Source organism: Aegilops tauschii, chromosome 7, assembly GCF_002575655.3.
Source record: "Aegilops tauschii subsp. strangulata cultivar AL8/78 chromosome 7, Aet v6.0, whole genome shotgun sequence".
In the NCBI taxonomy this organism is placed as follows: Eukaryota; Viridiplantae; Streptophyta; class Magnoliopsida; order Poales; family Poaceae; genus Aegilops; species Aegilops tauschii.
The window spans coordinates 608810173-608833238 of NC_053041.3; the positions used below are offsets into that span (position 1 = coordinate 608810173).

General features: G+C 43.1%; 2 protein-coding genes across 3 annotated transcripts; both read left to right on the plus strand.

Moving 5' to 3' along the window:
* The first annotated feature begins 9481 nt into the window (after nt 1–9481).
* Nucleotides 9482–16039, plus strand: LOC109776349 (GDSL esterase/lipase At1g28600-like). Of its 2 annotated transcripts, XM_073505393.1 has the most exons (5): nt 9482–9749; nt 12740–12825; nt 13856–13937; nt 14987–15199; nt 15304–16039. In XM_073505393.1, the coding sequence occupies exons 1-5, from the start codon at nt 9482–9484 to the stop codon at nt 15942–15944; spliced, it is 1290 nt and encodes a 429-aa protein (XP_073361494.1). In that variant the 3' UTR covers nt 15945–16039. The 2 variants fall into 2 exon arrangements, 1 of the variants encoding a protein (XP_073361494.1); XR_012189835.1 differs by lacking the exons at nt 9482–9749; nt 12740–12825; nt 14987–15199; nt 15304–16039 and adding an exon at nt 11474–12226 and having other exon boundaries at nt 13856–14244.
* Nucleotides 16040–19498: 3459 nt separating this feature from the next.
* On the plus strand, nt 19499–21081 carry LOC109776352 (GDSL esterase/lipase At1g28600-like). Its single transcript, XM_020334994.4, has 3 exons — nt 19499–19821; nt 19913–20125; nt 20254–21081. The coding sequence occupies exons 1-3, from the start codon at nt 19557–19559 to the stop codon at nt 20889–20891; spliced, it is 1116 nt and encodes a 371-aa protein (XP_020190583.1). The 5' UTR covers nt 19499–19556; the 3' UTR covers nt 20892–21081.
* Nucleotides 21082–23066: the final 1985 nt, after the last annotated feature.

Here is a 23066-nt window from a genome sequence, read left to right on the forward strand (position 1 = left end):
TCCCGCTGTTGGTTATTGACCGGAGAGGCGTCTCGGTCATGTCTGCATGTCTCCCGAACCCGTAGGGTCTACACACTTAAGGTTCGGTGACGCTAGGGTTGTAGAGATATTAGTATGCGGAAACCCGAAAGTTGTTCGGAGTCCCGGATGAGATCCCGGACGTCACGAGGAGTTCCGGAATGGTCCGGAGGTGAAGAATTATATATAGGAAGTCAAGTTTCGGCCACCGGGAAAGTTTCGGGGGTCACCGGTATTGTACCGGGACCACCGGAAGGGTCCCGGGGGTCCACCGGGTGGGGCCACCTATCCCGGAGGTCCCCATGGGCTGAAGTGGGAGGGGAACCAGCCCCTAGTGGGCTGGGGCGCCCCCCCATGGGCCTCCCCTGCGCCTAGGGTTGGAAACCCTAGGGGTGGGGGGCGCCCCACCTAACTTGGGGGGCAAGTTTCCCCCCTGGCCGCCGCCCCCCCTTTGTAGATGGGATCCAGGGCTGGCGCCCCCCTAGGGGGCCTATATATAGTGGGGGGGAAGGGAGGGCAGCAGCATGACAGCCCCTGGCGCCTCCCTCTCCCCCTGCAACACCTCTCCCTCTCGCAGAAGCTTGGTGAAGCCCTGCCGAGACCCCGCTACTTCCACCACCACGCCGTCGTGCTGCTGGATCTCCATCAACCTCTCCTTCCCCCTTGCTGGATCAAGAAGGAGGAGACGTCGCTGCTCCGTACGTGTGTTGAACGCGGAGGTGCCGTCCGTTCGACACTCGGTCATCGGTGATTTGGATCACGGCGAGTACGACTCCATCAACCCCGTTCATTGGAACGCTTCCGCTCGCGATCTACAAGGGTATGTAGATGCACTCCTTTCTCCTCGTTGCTAGTATACTCCATAGATGGATCTTGGTGATGCGTAGGAAATTTTTTAAATTCTACTACGATTCCCAACAGTGGCATCATGAGCCAGGCCTATGCGTAGTTACTATGCACGAGTAGAACACAAAGCAGTTGTGGGCGTAGATGTTGCCAATTCTTCTTGCCGCTACTAGTCCTATCTTGTTTCGGCGGTATTGTGGGATGAAGCGGCCCGGACCGACCTTACACGTACTCTTACGTGAGACAGGTTCCACCGACTGACATGCACTAGTTGCATAAGGTGGCTAGCGGGTGTCTGTCTCTCCCACTTTAGTCGGAAGGGATTCGATGAAAAGGGTCCTTATGAAGGGTAAATAGAAATTGGCATATCACGTTGTGGCTTTTGCGTAGGTAAGAAACGTTCTTGCTAGAAACCCATAGCAGCCACGTAAAACATGCAACAACAATTAGAGGACGTCTAACTTGTTTTTGCAGGGTATGCTATGTGATGTGATATGGCCAAAAAGGATGTGATGAATGATATATGTGATGTATGAGATTGATCATGTTCTTGTAATAGGAATCAGGACTTGCATGTCGATGAGAATAACAACCGGCAGGAGCCATAGGAGTTGTCTTAATTTATTGTATGACCTGCGTGTCAATGAAAACGCCATGTAATTACTTTACTTTATTGCTAACCGTTAGCCATAGTAGTAGAAGTAATAGTTGGCGAGACAACTTCACGAAGACACAATGATGGAGATCATGGTGTCATGCCGGTGACGAAGGTGATCATGCCGCGCCTCGAAGATGGAGATCAAAGGCGCAGGATGATATTGGCCATATCACGTCACTTTATGATTTGCATGTGATGCTTATCATGTTTACATCTTATTTGCTTAGAACGACGGTAGCATAAATAAGATGACCCCTCACTAAAATTTCAAGAGACGTGTTCCCCCTAACTGTGCACCGTTGCGAAGGTTCGTTGTTTCGAAGCACCACGTGATGATCGGGTGTGATAGATTCTAACGTTCGAATACAACGGGTGTTGACGAGCCTAGCATGTACAGACATGGCCTCGGAACACATGCGAAACACTTAGGTTGACTTGACGAGCCTAGCATGTACAGACATGGCCTCGGAACACAAGAGATCGAAAGGTCGAACATGAGTCGTATAGTAGATGCGATCAACATGGAGATGTTCACCGATGATGACTAGTCCGTCTCACGTGATGATCGGACACGGCCTAGTTTGACTCGGATCATGAATCACTTAGATGACTAGAGGGATGTCTATCTGAGTGGGAGTTCATTAAATAATCAGATGAACTTCATTATCATGAACATAGTCAAAAGGTCTTTGCAAATTATGTCATATCTTACGCTTTAGTTCTACTGTTTAAGATATGTTCCTAGAGAAAATTTAGTTGAAAGTTGGTAGTAGCAATTATGCGGACTAGGTCCGTAAACTGAGGATTGTCCTCATTGCTGCACAGAAGGCTTATGTCCTTAATGCACCGCTCGGTGTGCTGAACCTCAGCGTCATTTGTAGATGTTGCGGAACATCTGACATACACGTTTTGATGACTACGTGATAGTTCAGTGCGTAATGCTAACGGTTTAGAATTGTGGCACCAAAGTCGGTTTTGAAACGTCGCAGAACATATGAGATGTTCCGAAGACTGAAATTGGGATTTTAGACTAGTGCCCACGTCAAGAGGTATGAGACCTCTGACAAGTTTCTTAAGCCTGCAAGCTAAGGGAGAAAAGCTCAATCGTTGAGCATGTGCTCAGATTGTCTGAGTACCACAATCGCTTGAATCGAGTGGGAGTTAATCTTCCAGATGAGATAGTGATGGTTCTCCATAGTCACTGCCACCAAGCTATTAGAGCTTCGTGATGAACTATAACATATCAGGGATAGATGATGATCCTTGAGCAACTCGCGATGTTTGACACCGCGAAAGTAGAAATCAAGAAGGAGCATCAATTGTTGATGGTTAGTAAAACCGCTAGTTTCTAGAAGGGCAAGGGCAAGAAGGGATACTTCATGAAACAGCAAATCGTTTGATGCTCTAGTGAAGAATCCCAAGGTTGAACCCAAACCCGAGACTAAGTGCTCCTGTAATGAGGGGAACGGTCACTGAAGCAGAACTACCCTAGATACTTGGTGGATAAGAAGGCAGGCAAGGTCGACAGAAGTATATTGGATATACATTAAATGAATGTGTACTTTACTAGTACTCCTAGCAGCACCAGGGTATTAGATACCGGTTCGGTTGCTAAGTGTTAAGTAACTCGAAATAAAAGCTGCGGAATAAATGGAGACTAGCTAAAGGTGAGATGACGATGTGTGTTGGAAGTGTTTCCAAGGTTGATGAGATCAAGCATCGCATGCTCCCTCTACCATCGAGATTTGGTGTTTGCGTTGAGCATGATTGGATTATGTTTATCGCAATACGATCATTCATTTAAGGAGAATAATGGTTACTCTTTTTATTTGAATAATACCTTCAATGGTCTTGCGCCTAAAATAAATGGTTTATTGAATCTCGATCGTAGTGATACACATGTTCATGCGAGAAGTAATGATAGTACCACATACTTGTGGCACTGCTATTTGAGTCATATTGGGATAAAACGCATGAAGAAGCTCCATGTAGATGGATCTTTGGACTCACTCGTTTTTGAAAAGATTGAGACATGCGAACCATGTCTATTGGTATATATGCATGAAGAAACTCCATGCAAATGGATTGTTTGGACTCATTTGATTTTGAATCACTTGAGACATGCAAATCATACCACATGGGCAAGATGATTGAAAGGCCTCGTTTTCAGTAAGATGGAACAAGAGAGCAGCTTGTTGGAAGTAATACATTTTGATGTGTGCAGTCCAATGAGTGCTGAGGCATGCAATGGATATCGTTATGTTCTTACTTCACAGATGATTTGAGTAGATGCTGAGTGTATTTACTTGATGAAACACAAGTCTGAATTATTGAAAGGTTCAAGTAATTTCAGAGTGAAGTTGAAGATCGTCGTGACAAGACGATAAAATGTCTGTGATATGATCATAGAGATGAGTATCTGAGTTACGAGTTTGGCACACAATTAAGACATTGTGGAAAGTGTTTCACAATTAATACCGCCTGGAACACCACAGTTTGATGGTGTGTCCGGACATCATAACTGCACCCTATTGGATATGGTGCATACCATGATGTCTCTTATCGAATTACCACTATCGTTTATGGGTTAGGCATTAGAGATAACCGCATTCACTTTAAAAGGGGCACCACGCAATTCCGTTGAGACGACACCATTTAGAGAAACCTAAGTTGTCGTTTCTTAAAAGTTTGGGGCTGCGATGCTTATGTGAAAAGGTTTCAGGCTGATAAGCTCGAACCCAAAGCGGATAAATGCATCTTCATAGAATACCCAAAACAGTTGGGTATACCTCCTATTTCAGATCTGGAAGCAAAAGTGATTGTTTGTAGAAACGAGTCATTTCTCGAGGAAAAGTTTCTCTCGAAAGAATTGAGTGGGAGGATGGTGGAGACTTGATAAGGTTAATGAACCATAACTTCAACTAGTGTGTAGCAGGGCACATGAAGTTGTTCCTGTGGCACCTACACCAATTGAAGTGGAAGCTTATGATAGTGATCATGAAACTTCGGATCAAGTCACTACCAAACCTCGTAGGATGATGAGGATGCATACTACTTCAGAGTAGTACGTGATCCTGTCTTGGAAGTCATGTTGCTAGACAACAATGAACCTACGAGCTATGGAGAAGCGATGGTGGGCCCATATTCCGACAAATGGTTAGAAACCATGAAATCCGAGATAGGATCCATGTATCAGAACAAAGCATGGACTTTGGTGAACTTGCCCGATGATCGGCAGGCCATTGAGATAAATGGATCTTTAAGAAGAAGACGGACGTGGACGGTAATGTTACCGTCTATGAAGCTCGACTTGTGGCAAAGAGTATTTTCACAAGTTCAAGGAGTTGACTACGATGAGATTGTCTCATCCGTAGCGATGCTTAAGTCCGTCGGAATCATGTTAGCATTAGCTGCATTTATGAAATCTGGCAGATGGATGTCAAAACAAGTTTCCTTACCAGTTTTCATAAGGAAAGGTTGTATGTGATACAATCAGAAAGGTTTTGTCGATCCTAAGGATGCTAAAAGGTATGCTAGCTCCAGCGATCCTTCCATGGACTAGAGCAAGCATCTCGGAGTCAGAATATACGCTTTGATGGAGTGATCAAAGTTTTTGGGTTTATACAAAGTTTGTTAGAAACTTGTATTTACAATAAAGTGAGTGGGAGCACTACAACATTTCCGATAAGTATATGTGAATGACATATTGTTGATCCGAAATGATGTAAAATTTCTGGAAAGCATAAAGGGTTGTTTGAAAGGAGTTTTTCAAAGGAAGACCTGGATAAAGCTGCTGACATATTGGGCATCAAGATCTATAGAGATAGATCAAGACGTCTGATGATACTTTCAAAGAACGCACACCTTGACATGATTTTGAAAGAGTTCAAAATAGAACAACAAAGAAGGAGTTCTTGGCTGTGTTACAAGGTGTGAGTATTGAGCAAGACTCAAGACATGACCACAATAGAAGAGAGAGAAAGGACGAAGGTCGTCCCCTATGCTTTAGACGTAGGCTCTACAGTATGCTATGCTGTGTACCGCACATGAAGTGTGCCTTGCCATGAGTTGGTCAAGGGGTACAATAGTGATCCGGGAATGGATCACATGACATCGGTCGAACTTATCCTTAGTATCTAGTGGACTAAGGAATTTTCTCGATTATGGAGGTGAAAAGGAGTTCGTCGTAAAGGGTTACATCGATGCAAACTTTGACACTAATCCGGATGACTCTGAGTAGTAGACCGGATTCGTATAGTAGAGCAGTTATTTGAAATGGCTCCAAGTAGCGCGTGGTAGCATCCACAAGATGACATAGATATTCGTAAAGCACACACGGATCTGAAAGGTTCAGACCCGTTGACTAATAACCTCTCTCACAAGCATAACATGATCAAACCAGAACTCATTGAGTGTTAATCACATAATGATGTGAACTAGATTGTTGACTCTAGTAAACTCTTTGGATGTTGGTCACATGGTGATGTGACCTGTGAGTGTTAATCACATCGTGATGTGAACTAGATTATTGACTCTAGTGCAAGTGGGAGACTGTTGGAAATATGCCCTAGAGGCAATAATGAATTGGTTATTATTATATTTCCTTGTTCATGATAATCGTTTATTATCCATGCTAGAATTGTATTGATAGGAAACTCAGATACATGTGTGGATACATAGACAACACCATGTCCCTAGTAAGCCTCTAGTTGACTAGCTCGTTGATCAATAGATGGTTACGGTTTCCTGACCATGGACATTGGATGTCGTTGATAACGGGATCACATCATTAGGAGAATGATGTGATGGACAAGACCCAATCCTAAGCATAGCATAAAAGATCGTGTAGTTCGTTTGCTAGAGCTTTTCCAATGTCAAGTATCTTTTCCTTAGACCATGAGATCGTGTAACTCCCGGATGCCGTAGGAGTGCTTTGGGTGTACCCAATGTCACAACGTAACTGGGTGACTATAAAGGTACACTACGGGTATCTCTGAAAGTGTCTGTTGGCTTGGCACGGATCGAGACTGGGATTTGTCACTCCGTATGACGGAGAGGTATCTCTGGGCCCACTCGGTAATGCATCATCATAATGAGCTCAATGTGACTAAGGAGTTAGCCACGGGATCATGCATTACGGTACGAGTAAAGTGACTTGCCGGTAACGAGATTGAACAAGGTATTGGGATACCGACGATCGAATCTCGGGCAAGTAACGTACCGATTGACAAAGGGAATTGTATACGGGATTGATTGAATCCTCGACATCATGGTTCATCCGATGAGATCATCGTGGAACATGTGGGAGCCAACATGGGTATCCAGATCCCGCTGTTGGTTATTGACCGGAGAGGCGTCTTGGTCATGTCTGCATGTCTCCCGAACCCGTAGGGTCTACACACTTAAGGTTCGGTGACGCTAGGGTTGTAGAGATATTAGTATGCGGAAATCCGAAAGTTGTTCGGAGTCCCGGATGAGATCCCGGACGTCACGAGGAGTTCTGGAATGGTCCGGAGGTGAAGAATTATATATAGGAAGTCAAGTTTCGGCCACGGGGAAAGTTTCGGGGGTCACAAGTAAACCTGCCGTTCTCAAAATTTCAAACCAACTAAGCAAGCAGAGAGCAATGATTGCATAGCATTCAGGGCCTGCCTCAGTCGGTTTGACATATGACATGACATAGACATCATTTACAAGTCCAATAACGCTCTACAAAAAGTCAAAAACCAGTTACCCAGACTTACCCTGAGCTTGTCAATTAATACTAGGATTCTTATGCATGTCTACTATGGTTTAGGAAGCTCAGGACATGATGGTTCTGTTCTGGATGAAAAAGAAAAATAGCACCAACATGTTAACCTAATGCTTAGCTGATTAACTGCAGATCAAAATTTATTTATCCCAGTTTGCGCAATATGCAAGTACACATGGTTATTGGTCAGTGACCTTCTGGGCATATGTAAATTTTCTGCGTTCTGAATTTGTAGCCCTTATGTTCTTGTAGGTTACGTTTTATTCAGGTATATAACTTACTTGTACTTCCATTGCTCTACATTTTCCTTTTTCGTCACATATTTGACAATCTGTAGAAATGTCCACAGTTGCAGAGGAGTGCTACATTATTTCATTAGTCCATTTTAGAGCATGTCAAATGGAGCAGCCTATTTAGTGTTAAAATCTTCCCTCCAAAGTCTGCTGCTGGTCATGCTCTTTAGACAGTCGGTACATATTTTCTCTGTGGTAATTTGCTTCACCTAAGCTTTAGTACCACTTTCTATCATGTATTGTGTGATTCACCTTTAATGTTAGTCTTTTGTGCATGGCCCCTTGAGCTCATATCTTCTATTGCCTTCTGCAAACTATCATTTTTTTGGCAGCTAATATCACTCTATCCATGCTATCTATTTTTCTGCTCACTAAATGGTAGTGTGACCTTGGCCTGTTTGTGTCATCAGAGAAGGGAATTTTCCTTCCTTTTTCTACTTTTTCTTGTGTTTGTAAAATATTTTGTTGTTGTTGTATATTATAGAAGGATTGGGCATGGAGGTTTCAGATCCACATGCAAGCATTATGTATATATTGTACCTCTGTATCTTTCCAAATTCCATCTTTTCGCATAACCATATTTTTAAAAGAACGTTGTTTTGTGAGTCATTTGTTTACTTATGTTGTGTTTTCACTGACCATGAGTGTATTATTATATAACACTTTGTTGGACAAAAGTATTCTTGCGGTTTGTGGCTAGGTTGGGCACCAAGTATAAGCTGATAACATTTCCAAGCATTTTCATTCTGAAGGGCCAACAAGGAAGGATTTCTTCCAGCACCATAACAAGGAACCCAATGGGTGGATGCAAGACCTGAATGCATTTTTGACTAAATCCAAAAATATTATATTGATCAGGATTCGGGAGTGGCATGAGCACACATTTTTTTACTAAAAGGCATTCTTAGAAGGTTTAGCATGCCTTCTTTACTGCTAAACAAAACAAATGATATATCTAAGTTTTAGTTGAGTAAATGAGTATGAGTACAAACAAATTCAAACATGAAGCAAAAGTTTTGTCATTGCATTGATTAAGCAGAAGATTGTCCAATTAATCACAAAAAGCTAGGCGAAAATCAAAACAAAAGGGCCACTCCCACTCTCGAATGGCATGGCAAACGCCGACCACACAAACACACACTAGCTAGGGGACTCGCTCTACCCAACAAACCTCTCTTCCATCATCGCCGGAAAGAAGTCATGAGGCACTCTTTTGTGGCGATGAAGAGACAAGATTCCGCATGCCTGCAATAGTTGCAACCCAAATGGCACGAGGTCCATGTTGTCGAAGTCGCAAAGCTCTCGGTGCCGCCTCCCCAACGTCCACTGCTCCAAAACGCCTTGCGCATGCAGCCGGTACCGCTTATGGGGTCTTTGCCCCGACATGCCACTCCTGAGACGTATGTTGCACGTGCACGCTTACTAGTGTCGGAAAAGAAGTGATTGTCAGTGACCTGTTAAGCAGAGGAAGAAGATGGCAGATGGGAGCCTAATCAGATGGTGGAGAGCAATTTGAGTGAAATCACAAAACAAATTTCAGGCACCTATTCAATAGTCGGCCCATATATAGTGCATGAATTAGTGGCATGGAACCCCAAATATTATCTTTAAAGACTGCATTTGTATAGAATTCCATATTTGGCGATATCTTCACAATGCACCAACCATATAATATAATTGCAGGGTAGTATAGTGGGGTAGTAAAATGCACCACTGCTAAAATTATACCATTAATTAAAATTATAGACATCTTGATATACACACTTTGACCGCATAACGCTCTAATATAAAATGTGGACCGAGGGAACTCATCTCGAATGCAAAACGAAACGTACATCTGCAACACTTTTGTTCATAACCAGATAGCTAGGTAGCAGGCGTCCCTGTTTTCTCCTGCTTAGCGAGATAGCTAAGATGGGAAGTCCCAATCGCCTCTGTTCCATTTCCCTGGCCGCCCCCTTCATCTTTGCTGTCCTGCTGCTCAACGCCGATCTAGGGTCGTGCGGCTGCTTCAAACGCATATTCACCTTCGGCGACTCCATCACTGACGCCGGCAACTTCGCGTACACCGGTCGTAACAATAAAAATCCAGGTCCACCCTCTGTGCCCCCTTATGGAGAGACCTACTTCCACCGTCCCACGGGACGCGCCTATGACGGGCGTCTCATCGTTGACTTCTACGGTGAGTGCATATGCATGCATGTATCTCTACTCCTAATGGAGCAGTTGGTAGTCTCTGTTCCGGGTTTATTTTCGTCCCACCATTTTCGTCCGGTTTTTTTCGTCCTCACTCCCACCTCTGACTTATCCACCAGAAACCGAAAAAACCTTCTCCTGAGGCCCCAACCCGCACCCATCCACGTACCAAAAAAATAGACCTACGAAGGTTAACCAACGAAAAAAGACCTACCAAGATTAACCAGCGAAAAAAAACCTAATGGAGGATTTGGTAGTCTGGTACGGTTTATTTTTAACACTTTCCTAATGACAAAAGATCACGGATCTAACTTTCCTAGCTTAGCCAAATCAACGAATCTCTTTCATAAATGCAATTTGCTTTAGGAAACAAATAATAGATTCTTTCCTACCTTAGCCAAATCAACGGATCTCTTCCATTAATGCAATTTTTTTAGGAAACAAATAATAGATTCTTTCCTACCTTAACCAAATCAGTGAATTTCTCTCATTAATGCAATTTGCTTTAGGAAATAAATAATAGATTTTCAGGAAACAAATAATGGATTTAATACGGTTTATTTTCAACACTTTCCTAATGACAAAAGATCACGGATCTAACTTTCCTAGCTTAGCCAAATCAACGAATCTCTTTCATAAATGCAATTTTCTTTAGGAAACAAATGATAGATTCTTTCCTACCTTAGCCAAATCAACGGATCTCTTCCATTAATGCAATTTGCTTTAGGAAACAAATAATAGATTCTTTCCTACCTTAACCAAATCAGTGAATTTCTCTCATTAATGCAATTTGCTTTAGGAAATAAATAATAGATTTTGAGGAAACAAATAATGGATTTAAAGAAATTCATAGGTAAACCATCTCTACTACTTATTAAAGAAGAAAACATGTACATCGCTAAGTGTACCCAGCCTAACGTACACATAACAACATAGCTCAATTATAACCACACGATCAGAATCACTTAATTTAATCTAATCCAGAGCCAAAAACGCGCTTAGCAATTTACCTGGGCGGACGAAAACTCTGCCGTACCAAACGTTCCGCGCGCCCCGCGTCGACCCCGGTACATCGTTTCCTAACCCAAGGAAAGGAAAACACAATCCGATATCGAAAGATCCCTGAATGCAGGTGAGCGACGCGGTCAACACGGGGAGGCGGCGGCATCTCGAGGGAACGGTGATGGCCAAGTTGTGGGCTCCGGCGGGGCTGCTGTGGATCTGGCAGATGGCAGCAGGATCGGGTCGACGACGGACGGCTCCGGCGAGAGTCAGAGGGACGACGGCGGCGGCTGAGCTCCTCCATGGCCTGCTGCGGTTCCAGGAAGAACAGAAGGAAGGGAGGGGAGGAAGGGCACGGCCAGCAGGCTCTCACCTCTCTTACCTCCATGCCGCCGTCGACACGACCCCCGAGCCTAGACCACGACCCATGCGACGGGACCCCGCTGATGCCGGCGGCGGTGCCGGGTTCCATGATCTATTCGACTTCATGTGTCGAATCATCAAGTCCGCACCAGCACTCCGCCGGGCCCCTCAGTGGGATCGGCGTCCGTATCAGCTCCTGCCTCTACAAGTCAAGGGGTAGGCTGCTCGATCGCATCTCCAAGAGTCCCTCGCCGCCACAACGCCTGCAGTCGCGGACGGCCGTACCTGTCGACGGGAGCGGCTGAGCAGGGGACATCCCACCGATCCGATGGCGGAAGGGCGAGATAATGGGCAAGTCTACCTCGGGTTGAATCTGGACACCAGCGAGCTCCTTGCAGTAAACCAGGTGCTGGACTTTTGCGTTTTGTTTATCAGGTTTGCACTGTGTGAATCACGCCGGTCCGGCTCTCACCCCTCTCTGACCTCCATGCCGCAGTTGGGCGCTCCTCCGAAACAAGATTATCGCATCCAGGTATACAGTCCGCCACAAAACTCTCCCGTGCAGTGGGCGTACAGAAGGTACCTTCCTCTCCTGATTTTGTATATGGCAGTGTAGTACTATGTGGTTAACTGAAAACGAAGAGTAAGCAAATTAGTTCTTGTCAGAACAACTGTAGCCGGCATCGCCGCCGTCGCTTATGGAGCTCCACACCATTCCCCAATTGTACGAGAGCATGTTCAATCTTCGCCATTCTATACTATGTGCAAATGGTCAACTCTTTTCCAAACAAGAAGATATGAGGATTAGGCATATATGCCCCATAAGGTAGCTATATTCATGTGTTGTAGTGTGGATTATGGTCACGCTCTGTCTTGGACTGCAGATAGCTAGGTTAACAAAAATGGATACTCTGCATATTTTCTGAATTTTTAGTAAGGTCTACATGAATAAGGTTAGCAGTAGTTCTGACTTGGGGCACTGGTTAATTCTTCACATGCAGGAACGTGGAGAGATGGTGGGCTCCAAGCCCATGGTGATTTTATTGTGCTTGCAGCTTGAGATGTACTTGGTCCAAATGAAAATCATCATTTTGAAGGGTTAGTAGATGATGCTCAATGCCATAAACCTGCACCGATCGTCACTCATGTCATCTCATAGAAGTCTATTGAATTTTAATTAACTTTTGTTGTATGCTATCCATGATGTAAGTGGAGATAGGAAGTTCCAAAAAAATCCTGCACAATGGGGATGTGCACCAATGATTTGACAGGATAAGATGTTTGTGAAGTATGAAAAATTATGACCTAAGCAAAACTTTTATTTACATATAGTCATACATACTTTGAATTTTAGAAACATGTATTGCACGTATATAGTTAGAACTTAATTTTTTTTATTATTCAAAATGCTTGTACCCACTAGATTTCTTTTTTTTACCTTGAAGGAGTATTATATTACTATTATTTGGAATCCACCTTGATCCTCCACTTCTATTTTTCCTAGGCAACTTCGCATGGAATTAGGATCACTTAATAAGGTTCTGGTTTCTTTTTCAAATTCACTTGCTTTATGCATGAACCTATTATAGATTTGTTGGTGTTGATTTGCAGTAAGAGCAAATGTAATATTGTTCTCATCAATTTCTTTCATAGCATGTGTAATGCGTTATAACATCAGTTTCATTGGATTGGAAAAGGTGATAAACATGAAACCATTCTTACTCGATGATATGAATACTTCAGGAGCAATGGTGGCATTTGTTTGCACATTAGTATTCCATTATGTAGTAAAGGATATGGTATGGTAGTCATTCTTTATCGTTATAGTTATTTTCAAATGGTGGAATATTGCTGCCTAGCAGCTCTGGTTCATGTGTGTGTGAAAAACAATGTAAAATCATTTTTGTTGCTGTAGAATCTCATGAGTCGTATGAAAAAGAAGGCTAGGATATTTTTTTTAATTGTTCAGCTGCTTGTGTTACAGATCTGGGCATACCTTTTGTTTGAGATAAATTTGGGCATAAATTGTCACAAATAAATGGGTGGCGTTGGGTCAAGGTTCAGGAACCCAGGGGCATCATGCTTCTTTTGAGCCACATGGGGAGAATTACATCCATGTATTAGAAAAACTAGGTGCCCGCTTAAACAGAAAAAATACAACTCTTGCTGACCGGGAGCTTCATGGTAGTGGCTAGAATTTAATTAGAGATCCATGTACAGGTTGATTGTTATGAAACCATGCGATGGAATCTTGATGTTGACAATGTCCAGAAATCTGATTCGTCAGAGACAAAATCCAACCTTAATTCCCCCATTCAGATCATAAAATATTGGGGTTAACAGTTTGCGATGTAAGATGGGTTGAGATCTGCTATACGTTAACTTTCTTTTGTTCAAATGTTTTCTTTTGTTTTGAAACCTTAATGTTTTCTGTTGTGGGGTGACAATGTCTGGGTTTATGCTAACAAGCAAGAAAAAACTTACATGCAATGAGTTCCCAATCTTGAAATATTGAAATATTGAAGCATATCTTGGAACGACGGAGTTCCCAATCTTCATGGTAGATGATGGGACACTGGATGCTGAAGTTGCTTATTGTCTCGCGTAGAACAATAGCATGTCCTTATTTTTTGCTATGTTTTGCCCATGTTGATTACGATGGCATTGTTTTGAACATTCTATCTGTGTTGATAAAAAAGGAGATGATTTGGTATGCCCTCCTTGCAGAGGATCGAGCCTGGTCGGTTGGTTCTTGGTTGGGTGTTGTTGAGACGATCCAAGCCACCAGCAATTCGAGCTTGTCTTCATGGTGTGTAATTATATTTAGGTAGACAAAATCCCCTGATGATAGCCCAAAAAGAAGATTCGGCGTGACATGGAGATAAAGTGTTGCGTGCGGCAGGAAAGAGACAAACATATTCAGAAATCCAAACCACCAGGATGACAGTTGCGAGATGGCGATTGGATGGTGCTGACACATCTTGCTAGCGAGGAGGCTGTTTGCCGAAATTGGACTTTGGATTGTTATAAAATTTCAGTTTAGACCAATTCTTGTTAAACATAACATGTTATTGTGACAACTATTATGAAAAAAATTGATTTAGATAATCAAAATGATGAAGAAATTCTTAACTTACGTGCGCTGCACATGCACCCTTTCCAATTTGAAGGGCTGCTTATCGGTTTTAAATCTTGAAGTTTGCACGGTCACTAATATGACCATGCTATTTTAGAGTGATAACCTTCGTTTCAGGCAGTAATGAAACTTGAAATGCCAGTTGACTAACAGTAATAAACACCAAGAATACTGGTTGATGTTAATGGGAATTATGATTAGCGATGATTCATTTTATGCTCTGGTGGAACGGGTCAAGCCGGTTTGCGCGGTGAGTATTGTCCGTTACTTATTTTCATACTAACTACATATATTGTTTGTGCAGGATGGATATGAGTTGAGAAAGCAGTTTTTATTATACTTGCTAAAACATAGTGGGAATGAAGCTAAAGACAACTTTCCGTATATTGTGAAAGAATTTCTTAAGCGTATAACCTAGATATTAATAATTTTATAATAGATGTTTAGTTGGAACTCCATTAAGTTTGTTACATGGACATGCCGTTAATTTTTCTTTTTGGCAATTTACATTGCAAAAATGTACTTTAATTATTAAATAATTGTGTCTATGTTATATTGTCGGTACGTGTGAAATTTAACATGCATTATCTTTATATAACTCTTGCAAACTATTTCAAGAACCCGTGGCAACGCACGGGCATTGTACTAGTGTATATGTGTGTTCCAATCCAAATAGTCCGATTTCATACTAATGCTAAATTTGGTGCGTGATGTTCTGGCAGCGCAATCGTTGGGCCTGCCGCTGCTGCCGCCGAGCCTGCCCAAGGAGAACACGGGCCAGTTCCCGGCCGGCGCCAACTTCGCCTTGTACGGTGCCACGGCGCTAAACCCAAACTTCTTCAAGAGGTATAACTTCGGGGTGCCGTTTACTTGGAGCCTCGACGATCAGCTGGCTACATTCAAGAAAGTGCTCGCACGGATTGCTCCGGGAGATGGTACGTAACGCATGCAAAAGCATACGTTATGGTCAGCTTATCATATTTTAATTTGGCAACATGTCTTCTTGGTCAACTTATTTCTTTTTTTTCGTGATGACCAGCTGCCACCAAGAGTCTCCTGAGCGAGTCGCTGATCGTGTTCGGTGAGATTGGCGGCAACGACTACAACTTCTGGTTCTTCGCAGGACACGGCGGTGACACACACACGCCCGAGCAGTACATGCCCGACGTGATTGCCCGCATAGGCGACGGCGTCCAGGAGGTGATCAACCTCGGTGCCAAGACGGTCCTTGTCCCGGGGAACTTCCCCATCGGGTGTGTGCCGGCGTACCTGAGTGGTAACAAGAGCAACAAGTCGGCGGACTACGATCAGTACCACTGCCTCAAGCGGTTCAACAACTTCTCCCAAATGCATAATCAGTTGCTGAAGCAGGAGGTCGGCAAGCTCAAGTCGCTCAACGCCGACGTGAAGATCATCTACGCCGACTACTATGGTGCTTTCATGGAGTTCGTCAAGAATCCCAGTAGGTATGGCATTGACGACCCTCTGGTGGCGTGCTGTGGTGGCAATGGCCCCTACGGCACCGGCCATACGTGCAACCAGACGGCGAGGATTTGCCCCGACCCGTCCAGGTTCGCCAGCTGGGACCAGGTCCACATGACAGAGAAGGCGTACAGCGTCATCGCCAATGGGGTGCTCAACGGCCCGTACGCCGACACACCATTGCTCGACGTTTGCTAGGGAAATTCAGTTCCTTCATTTTGAGAATTGAATAATTACTGCGGCTGCTGATACTTTGTAACATATGTGTATCAAACCGTGGGAAAAACAAAATAAATAAAGACACATACTATTGGTCATTCTTGTTTTAGATGTGGTCAGTCTGTCAGTGGCACAAAAGTACTGTGTGTGACTTGATTATCTAAAAAAGTTCAAGCGTGAAAGGAATAAAGAAGATCAAATTAAACACGCATGATACATAGAAATATATACCCTACAGGCTACATAGTGATGATTATATTTTGTTGTATTCGTAAATTATTGAATGCTCACTAAATAATATTATTTGTATTGATTGGCAAGTATGTGACTTGGTTGTCAAACTCTATGCTCGAATTTAGAGATTATTATAAACTACACCCTAGTCGGAGTTCATATGTGGACACATCGTAGAGCATTAGCTTTTGCGGCTATCGGATAATCAGTTTGGGGTGTTTTTGGCCGTCCGATTTACTTGTAAAGCCGCTTTGAAACTTTGTGCTCGCTAAAGCTGGGCGACTTCAACGATGGGCTGGCACAATTTTCGGCCCCTGGTGTGAAATTGGGCCTAATGGGCTTCTACAAATCTCCGCAACCCTCGACTTGACTCATACGCCTTCCTCTCAAGCAGGTTCTAGCAACCTCGCTCGCGTAGCGGCAATGGCGGCGATAAACTGGCAACTGCTCTGCAGCGCCGCTCCATAACCTTGCCCGCCTCCACTTTCCCGGCGATAGAAATCCTTCACCGACTTCTCCTCTCTCGCGCGACTTGGGAGAGCCGTACATTCACCGCCGCCTCCGCAGCCCCTGCCACCCCAAGTCCGACTCGTGCGAGGGCGCCTGTGCCGTCCCCCTCACTCATGCTCCAAAGCTCGCCTCCTGCCACTGCTCTTAGGAGACTCCGGAGACATGACACTCAGAGCCAGGGAGCACGTCCTTTATCCCCGACTCAGGAGATCCACGAGGTGCTTGGCCGCAAGGGCATCGACACACAGATGACACATGGACCTCGAGCGAGAAAATGCTTCACCATCCAATCGGCCGCTACCTGCTGTACCTAGAATGGGAACAAGGTCCATTTCTCTCCCCTTTTCACTAACAAACTTTATTTTCTCCTCGATATATTAGCTTCAAGTATATACAGTGCGTAAATATACACTATATTTACCAGTTGCCAGGATTTAAATATTCAAACTAAATTGATTGATAAATGTTTATTCGAAAAGGACAATATTTAGTTTTCGTACTTATTACTCCTCCGTTCCATAATGTAGTGCGTATAGATTTTTTGCAAAGTCAAACTTTGCAAACTTTGATCGAGTTTATACAGAAAACTATATATATCTACAATACCAAATATATATAAATATAACTACAACTTTTGACGTATCTAGAAATATATGTTTGACATTTTAGATGTAAATATTTTTCTTCATAAACTTGGTCAAAATTAGCGAGGTTGGACTATTCAAAAAATCTGTATGCACTATATTATGGAACTGATGAAGTATTTATTATTCAAAGATTCCTTACTGAACCTCTGCAATTCTGTGTTCCACTTAGTGCTGAAAGTTTGTTTAATGTTTCATGGAGATATTAAATCAGATCCGTTGGTTAGAGTTTTAGAATAGTATATTGCTCTATGTAGCTTTTGGTGCCAAGACGTCACCAAGATGCTTTGTGGATTTTCTGCTCGAAGAATGTAGCAAAGGTTTTTATAAGGAAGAGGTAATCTTCTCAACCATGATCCAGACCCACATACTTCGATGTAATGAGTTACAGACAGAATGACATATCCGCTTGGTGAGGAGTTGTACCAACATGACCGTGGTGTGTTGCCTGGTGACCATGGAGAGTTAGGGACTGCAAAAAATGGTAGCATGTAAGCTATTTCTGCATATTCGTTTAATGAACACATAGTTACTTCAACATTTCCTTGATTTTTAGTGATAATCCAAAAATCTAGGTGCTTTCTTGCATAATTTGCCAGCACCTTAATGACGGTGGAGTGGTTCAATTCTGTCTGATCTTGTTAAATTTGCTACTACAGGCTAGCAGATGGAGATGGGCGTGGAGGCATGAGGACACATCAGAAAGAATTAGCCTTGGCTGAATTGGTATCCGGTATACTAAGATGTATTGAACTATTTGTTCGATGTTGCATGAATAAAGGTTTGTTTTCGTTTCTCTCAAATATTGTTGATTTCGGTACTGCACATGCTGTGAATTGGGACAAAAGGACCTCTGATGATTATTGTTTTCATGAATCTTGTCCATATTTGCAAATTGATGTATTTCACTACGCATGGATAGGCTGCCAAATAAAGCAAAAATATATATTTAGAACGCCAAACATGTGGATGTTAAAAACGACTCGTCAATATGGTGAATGTTAAAACGACTCGTCAATCCTCTTACACATCGTCCAAAAACTTATAACGCCAAACATGTTTTACACATGATGGCTTCGTCTATTTATCACACAGACGCACGCACGCGCGTGCGCAGTCGCTTTTGCTATAATGTAGGCGCCTGGATTTTTTTTCTAGTACAATCAATTTCCTTTTCTTCTTTTTCATGCGCATTTACTTTTGTTATTTCTTCTTCTTTCTTCCGAGTCGGCTTTTCCTTTGTGTGTATGTGGGCGTGTGGGTTTATGCGTGTGTGTGTGTGCACGCGCATGTGTGTGTCATGTATGCGAATGCATGTGTGTGTAGTGTGTGTGTGCATGTGCAATATCAATGCGAAACGTAAATCATCTTCGATGTGTTCGTGTGTGTACATGCGCGTGAGACGAACTGTCAATATCAGATGAGGTGATTAATCTCCGAAGATAAATGCAAGTATTATGTAATATGTGCACAAATTATACTATTGTAAAAAAATCACACTATTATATGATCATTCTTACATATTGTGAAAATGTGCAATTTCTGTTCAACTTTTTGTCATCATCTCTATATATATATTTCATTTAATTTTCTAGGGTAATGAAAATGTCTTTAGTTGACTAAAGTTTTTAATATTATTATAGTTTTAATTTTAATTTTAATTTTTGTATAGTCTTGCCGGAAAATAAATGACTGTCATGTTAAAAAAATCAGTCACCTGTTAATCAGAGAAAGAAGGCAGATGTGCCTTTGGATCCCAATCAGACGGTGGAGTGCGAATTGACTGAAAATCAAGATAAATTTTTTTGCAAGGAAAAATCAAGATAATTTAAGTCAATAGTCAGCCCAAAAATAGTGCATAAAATAATTAATGCCATAGAAACCCAATCTTATCTTTCAGAACTCGATATATTTAGCAATTTCCGTAACAGAAAAGATATATTTAGCAATATCTTCACGATGCACCAAAGATATAACTGTAGGGAAAGAATTGTGGGGTAGTAAGATACACACTGCTAAAAAATAGCATTAATGAAATTGACAGTCATCTTGATATACACACTTCGACCGCATAACGCTCTAATATAAATGGGGATGAAGGGAACCCATCTTGAATACTAAACGAAACGTAGATCTGCAAGACTTGTATTTGTAACCAGATAGCTAGCGTCTGTCTCTTCCCCTGTTCAGCCAGATTGCTAAGATGGGGAGTTCCAGTCGCCACAGCTCCATTTCCCTTGCAGTCATCTTGGTCTTTGCCGTCCTGCTGCTCAACGCTGATCTAGGGTCGTGCGGCTGCTTCAAGCGCATCTTCTCCTTCGGCGACTCCATCACCGACACCGGCAACTTCGCGTACATCAGCCGCAACAGTCCGCCGGGTCCGCCCTCAGTGCCCCCTTACGGAGAGACCTACTTCCACCGCCCCACGGGCCGTGCCTCCGATGGGCGTCTCATCATCGACTTTTACGGTGAGTACGTACATGCATGCGCGCATGTGTGTTCGAACAGTTCGAAATTAATCCGTGTGCATGCTGAGTTTGGTGCCTGATGTTGTGTCAGCGCAAGCGTTGGGCCTGCCGTTGCTGCCGCCGAGCATTCCCGAGGAGAAGACGGGGAAGTTCCCGACCGGTGCCAACTTTGCCGTTTTTGGCGCTATTGCGCTCAACCCCAAGTACTTCATGTCAAGGTACAACTTCAGTCTGCAGCGCGGGTGCCTCGACGAGCAGCTGGCTTCTTTCAAGAAAGTGCTCGCACGGATTGCTCCGGGAGATGGTACGTAACGCATGCAAAAACATACGTTACGGTCAGCTTACCATATTCTAATTACGCCACTTGTCTGCATGCACATGTACTCCATATGTGTTCTTGGTCAACTTATTCTTTTTTTTGGCTGTCATCAGCTGCCACCAAGAGTCTCCTGAGCGAATCCCTGGTCGTCTTTGGCGAGATCGGTGGCAACGACTACAACTTCTGGTTCTTCGATCATACGCACAGCCGGGACACGGCCAAGGAGTACATACCGGACGTGATTGCTCGCATAGGCGCTGGTGTCCAAGAGGTGATCAACCTCGGTGCCAAGACGGTCCTTGTCCCAGGGAACTTCCCCATCGGGTGCGTGCCGGTTTACCTGAGTGGTAACAAGAGCTACACGTCCACGGACCACGACCAGTACGGTTGCCTCAAGTGGTTCAACGCGTTCTCCCAGATGCACAACCAGTTACTGAAACAAGAGATCACCAAGCTCAAGTCACAGAACCCCGGCGTGAAGATCATCTACGGCGACTACTACGGTGCCTTCATGGAGTTCGTCAAGAATCCTAGCAGGAATGGCATTGACAAGCCTCTGGTGGCGTGTTGTGGTGGCGATGGCCCCTACGGCACGGGCCATCTGTGTGACCAGAACGCGAAGGTTTGCCCCGACCCGTCGAGGTTCGCCAACTGGGACCAAATCCACATGACAGAGAAGGCATACAGCGTGATCGCCAATGGGGTGGTCAATGGCCCGTACGCCGACATCCCGTTGCTCCACGCTTGCTAGGAGAATCCAGTTCCTTCATTTTCAGATTTGAATAATTATTGCCGCTAATGAATACTCCCTTTGTAAAAAAAATAAAAGACGTTTTTTTGGTGACGTCTTATATTTTATTACAGAGGTTGTTACTTTGTACCATATGCATATCGAAAAGTGTAACAGTGGGAAAAATAAAAATAAATTAAGACATGCATTATTGGCTAGTCTTGTTTTACATATGGTCTGCGGCCAAAAGGTATTATGTGTGACTCCATTATTAGTATATAACAAGTTTCAAGCGTCAAAGGAGTAAAGAATATAAAATTAAATCCGCATGAACATTAATGTGTTAGAAATATACCCTACATGCAACATAGTGATGATTATATTCTTATCCATGAGCTATTGAAAGTTCATTCAATAACATCATTTATATTGATTGACAAATACTCCTATGTGACTTGTTTGTGAAACTCTATGCTTGAATGATTATAAACTAGTCCCGGGTCGGAGTTCATGTGAGGACACATATGAGTATAAGACTATCACATGTATTGGTTGATGACCATGTTTCACAGGTCATGGTGGTGGAGATGTCGAACTAATAATGTGGCATGTTTTAGGAATGGGTGGTTGGACAGGCCCAAATTGACACATGGCATGAATGCTTTTAGTTGTCTTTTACAATGTATATGATATGTCCTTGGAGCCAAGATTGTCGTATGTGTACTTGAGATGCATAGTGACTTACTTAGGGTTGCCAAACGCTACTCCATTATCGGATGGTTATAAAGGTTGCTTCTTACTCAGCTCGAACAACCACAGTGTAGCTACGGGAGTACCATCCAACATAGAAGATCCATAAAGCTCCTCATCGAATATGGCACAGATGCTACAAGCCATGTTACACTCCAACAAAAAATGCATCCCCGTATCCACCTCAACCCCGTAGAAGGAGCAACTACGGCCATGTTACACTCTAGCAATTAGTGCCTCCACGTGTCCACCTCAAACCCGTAGGAGGAGCATGATGTCTTCTTCACCATGTTTCGGTGAACTCAAACATTGCTTGTAGGTAGGGACGAGCAAGCTATTCACCATCCAAACATCCTTAGATTTAATGGGAGCTTAATGATACGCCATAAATGTATCTACCAATTTGTACTTTTCATACCATATACTATAATTATGCATATTTTAGAATTTATTTGAACTAATATATTAACAAAGTGCTCAAAGCTGATTCTTGATTCTCTGTGATAATGTTTTCAGGGAAAATAGGTATTTTGGACTTACGGGGAAAAACAAAAAGATATGAGGATTGTTTTGCACAAAAAGAGAGTGAATAGGCCAGGACCCATGCTTACAGGAGGCCTAAAGGGATTGGGTTAGGGTGGGAGCCTGGATACATCCTAGCTAGCCTTCGGTGTCGAATGGCTCATATATAGCGGCTCCTAGATATTTATCATCTATTTTTTCGCATCCGGCACTTCAAGAACCGAAGCGATCTCATCTACAACCCTATTTCAGTATACTACCGTCGGGGGGAGTCGTCACTTTCTTTGTCAACATCGAGTGCTGATGCTCCCATGACAATGTGTGAGTAGTCCACTCCCTGTACTATGGGTTCATAACAATATCGATGATGCAATATCTCCTTTATTTCTCAATATAAAGATCACATGAGGTGCCCTACATGATTGTGATCCATCTGATTTACTTTTAGCGGCGATGTTATCTATGTGATGAATTTTCATTTTGTTCAGATTATGTGTGATGCCTTTGCATGAGTTATAGTTGTGTATTTTTCTCTGATTATTTGATTTCACCTAGACAACTTAGCTGAATAATCAATAGAGAGGGTTTTGTGCATTATTTTGGTTTGAACTTTGCAAGCATTAGTTCGGTTTAATCTTGCAAGTAGCCTACTGCGGTTAGAATAAGTTGAAAAGTCTTATGGAGAGTGACAACTGGTGTACTTTTATGTACGGGCAGCACTAGGCATCAGACTACTGATGCATTGCTTCCCATCAGACTAGTCATGAGCCCTATGATAAGATCTGATCTGATTGATCTGATGTGGCTGCTGCCCCTTAAAACTAGCCTGGGCAGTTAATTTTCCATGTACAAAACTACCTTAAACAGCTTCCGCAAATCACGTGCTTATGTGGGCCACTAATTACGTGAGATAATTTGGTGAGA

Coding starts and splice junctions, on each gene's coding strand:
- LOC109776349 (XM_073505393.1), top strand. CDS start 9,482: ATGGGAAGTCCCAATCGCCTCTGTTCCATTTCCCTGGCCGCCCCCTTC. Junction 9,750..12,739: donor TCTCATCGTTGACTTCTACG/GTGAGTGCATAT, acceptor GTTGATTTGCAG/TAAGAGCAAATGTAATATTG. Junction 15,200..15,303: donor ACGGATTGCTCCGGGAGATG/GTACGTAACGCA, acceptor CGTGATGACCAG/CTGCCACCAAGAGTCTCCTG.
- LOC109776352 (XM_020334994.4), top strand. CDS start 19,557: ATGGGGAGTTCCAGTCGCCACAGCTCCATTTCCCTTGCAGTCATCTTG. Junction 19,822..19,912: donor TCTCATCATCGACTTTTACG/GTGAGTACGTAC, acceptor ATGTTGTGTCAG/CGCAAGCGTTGGGCCTGCCG. Junction 20,126..20,253: donor ACGGATTGCTCCGGGAGATG/GTACGTAACGCA, acceptor GGCTGTCATCAG/CTGCCACCAAGAGTCTCCTG.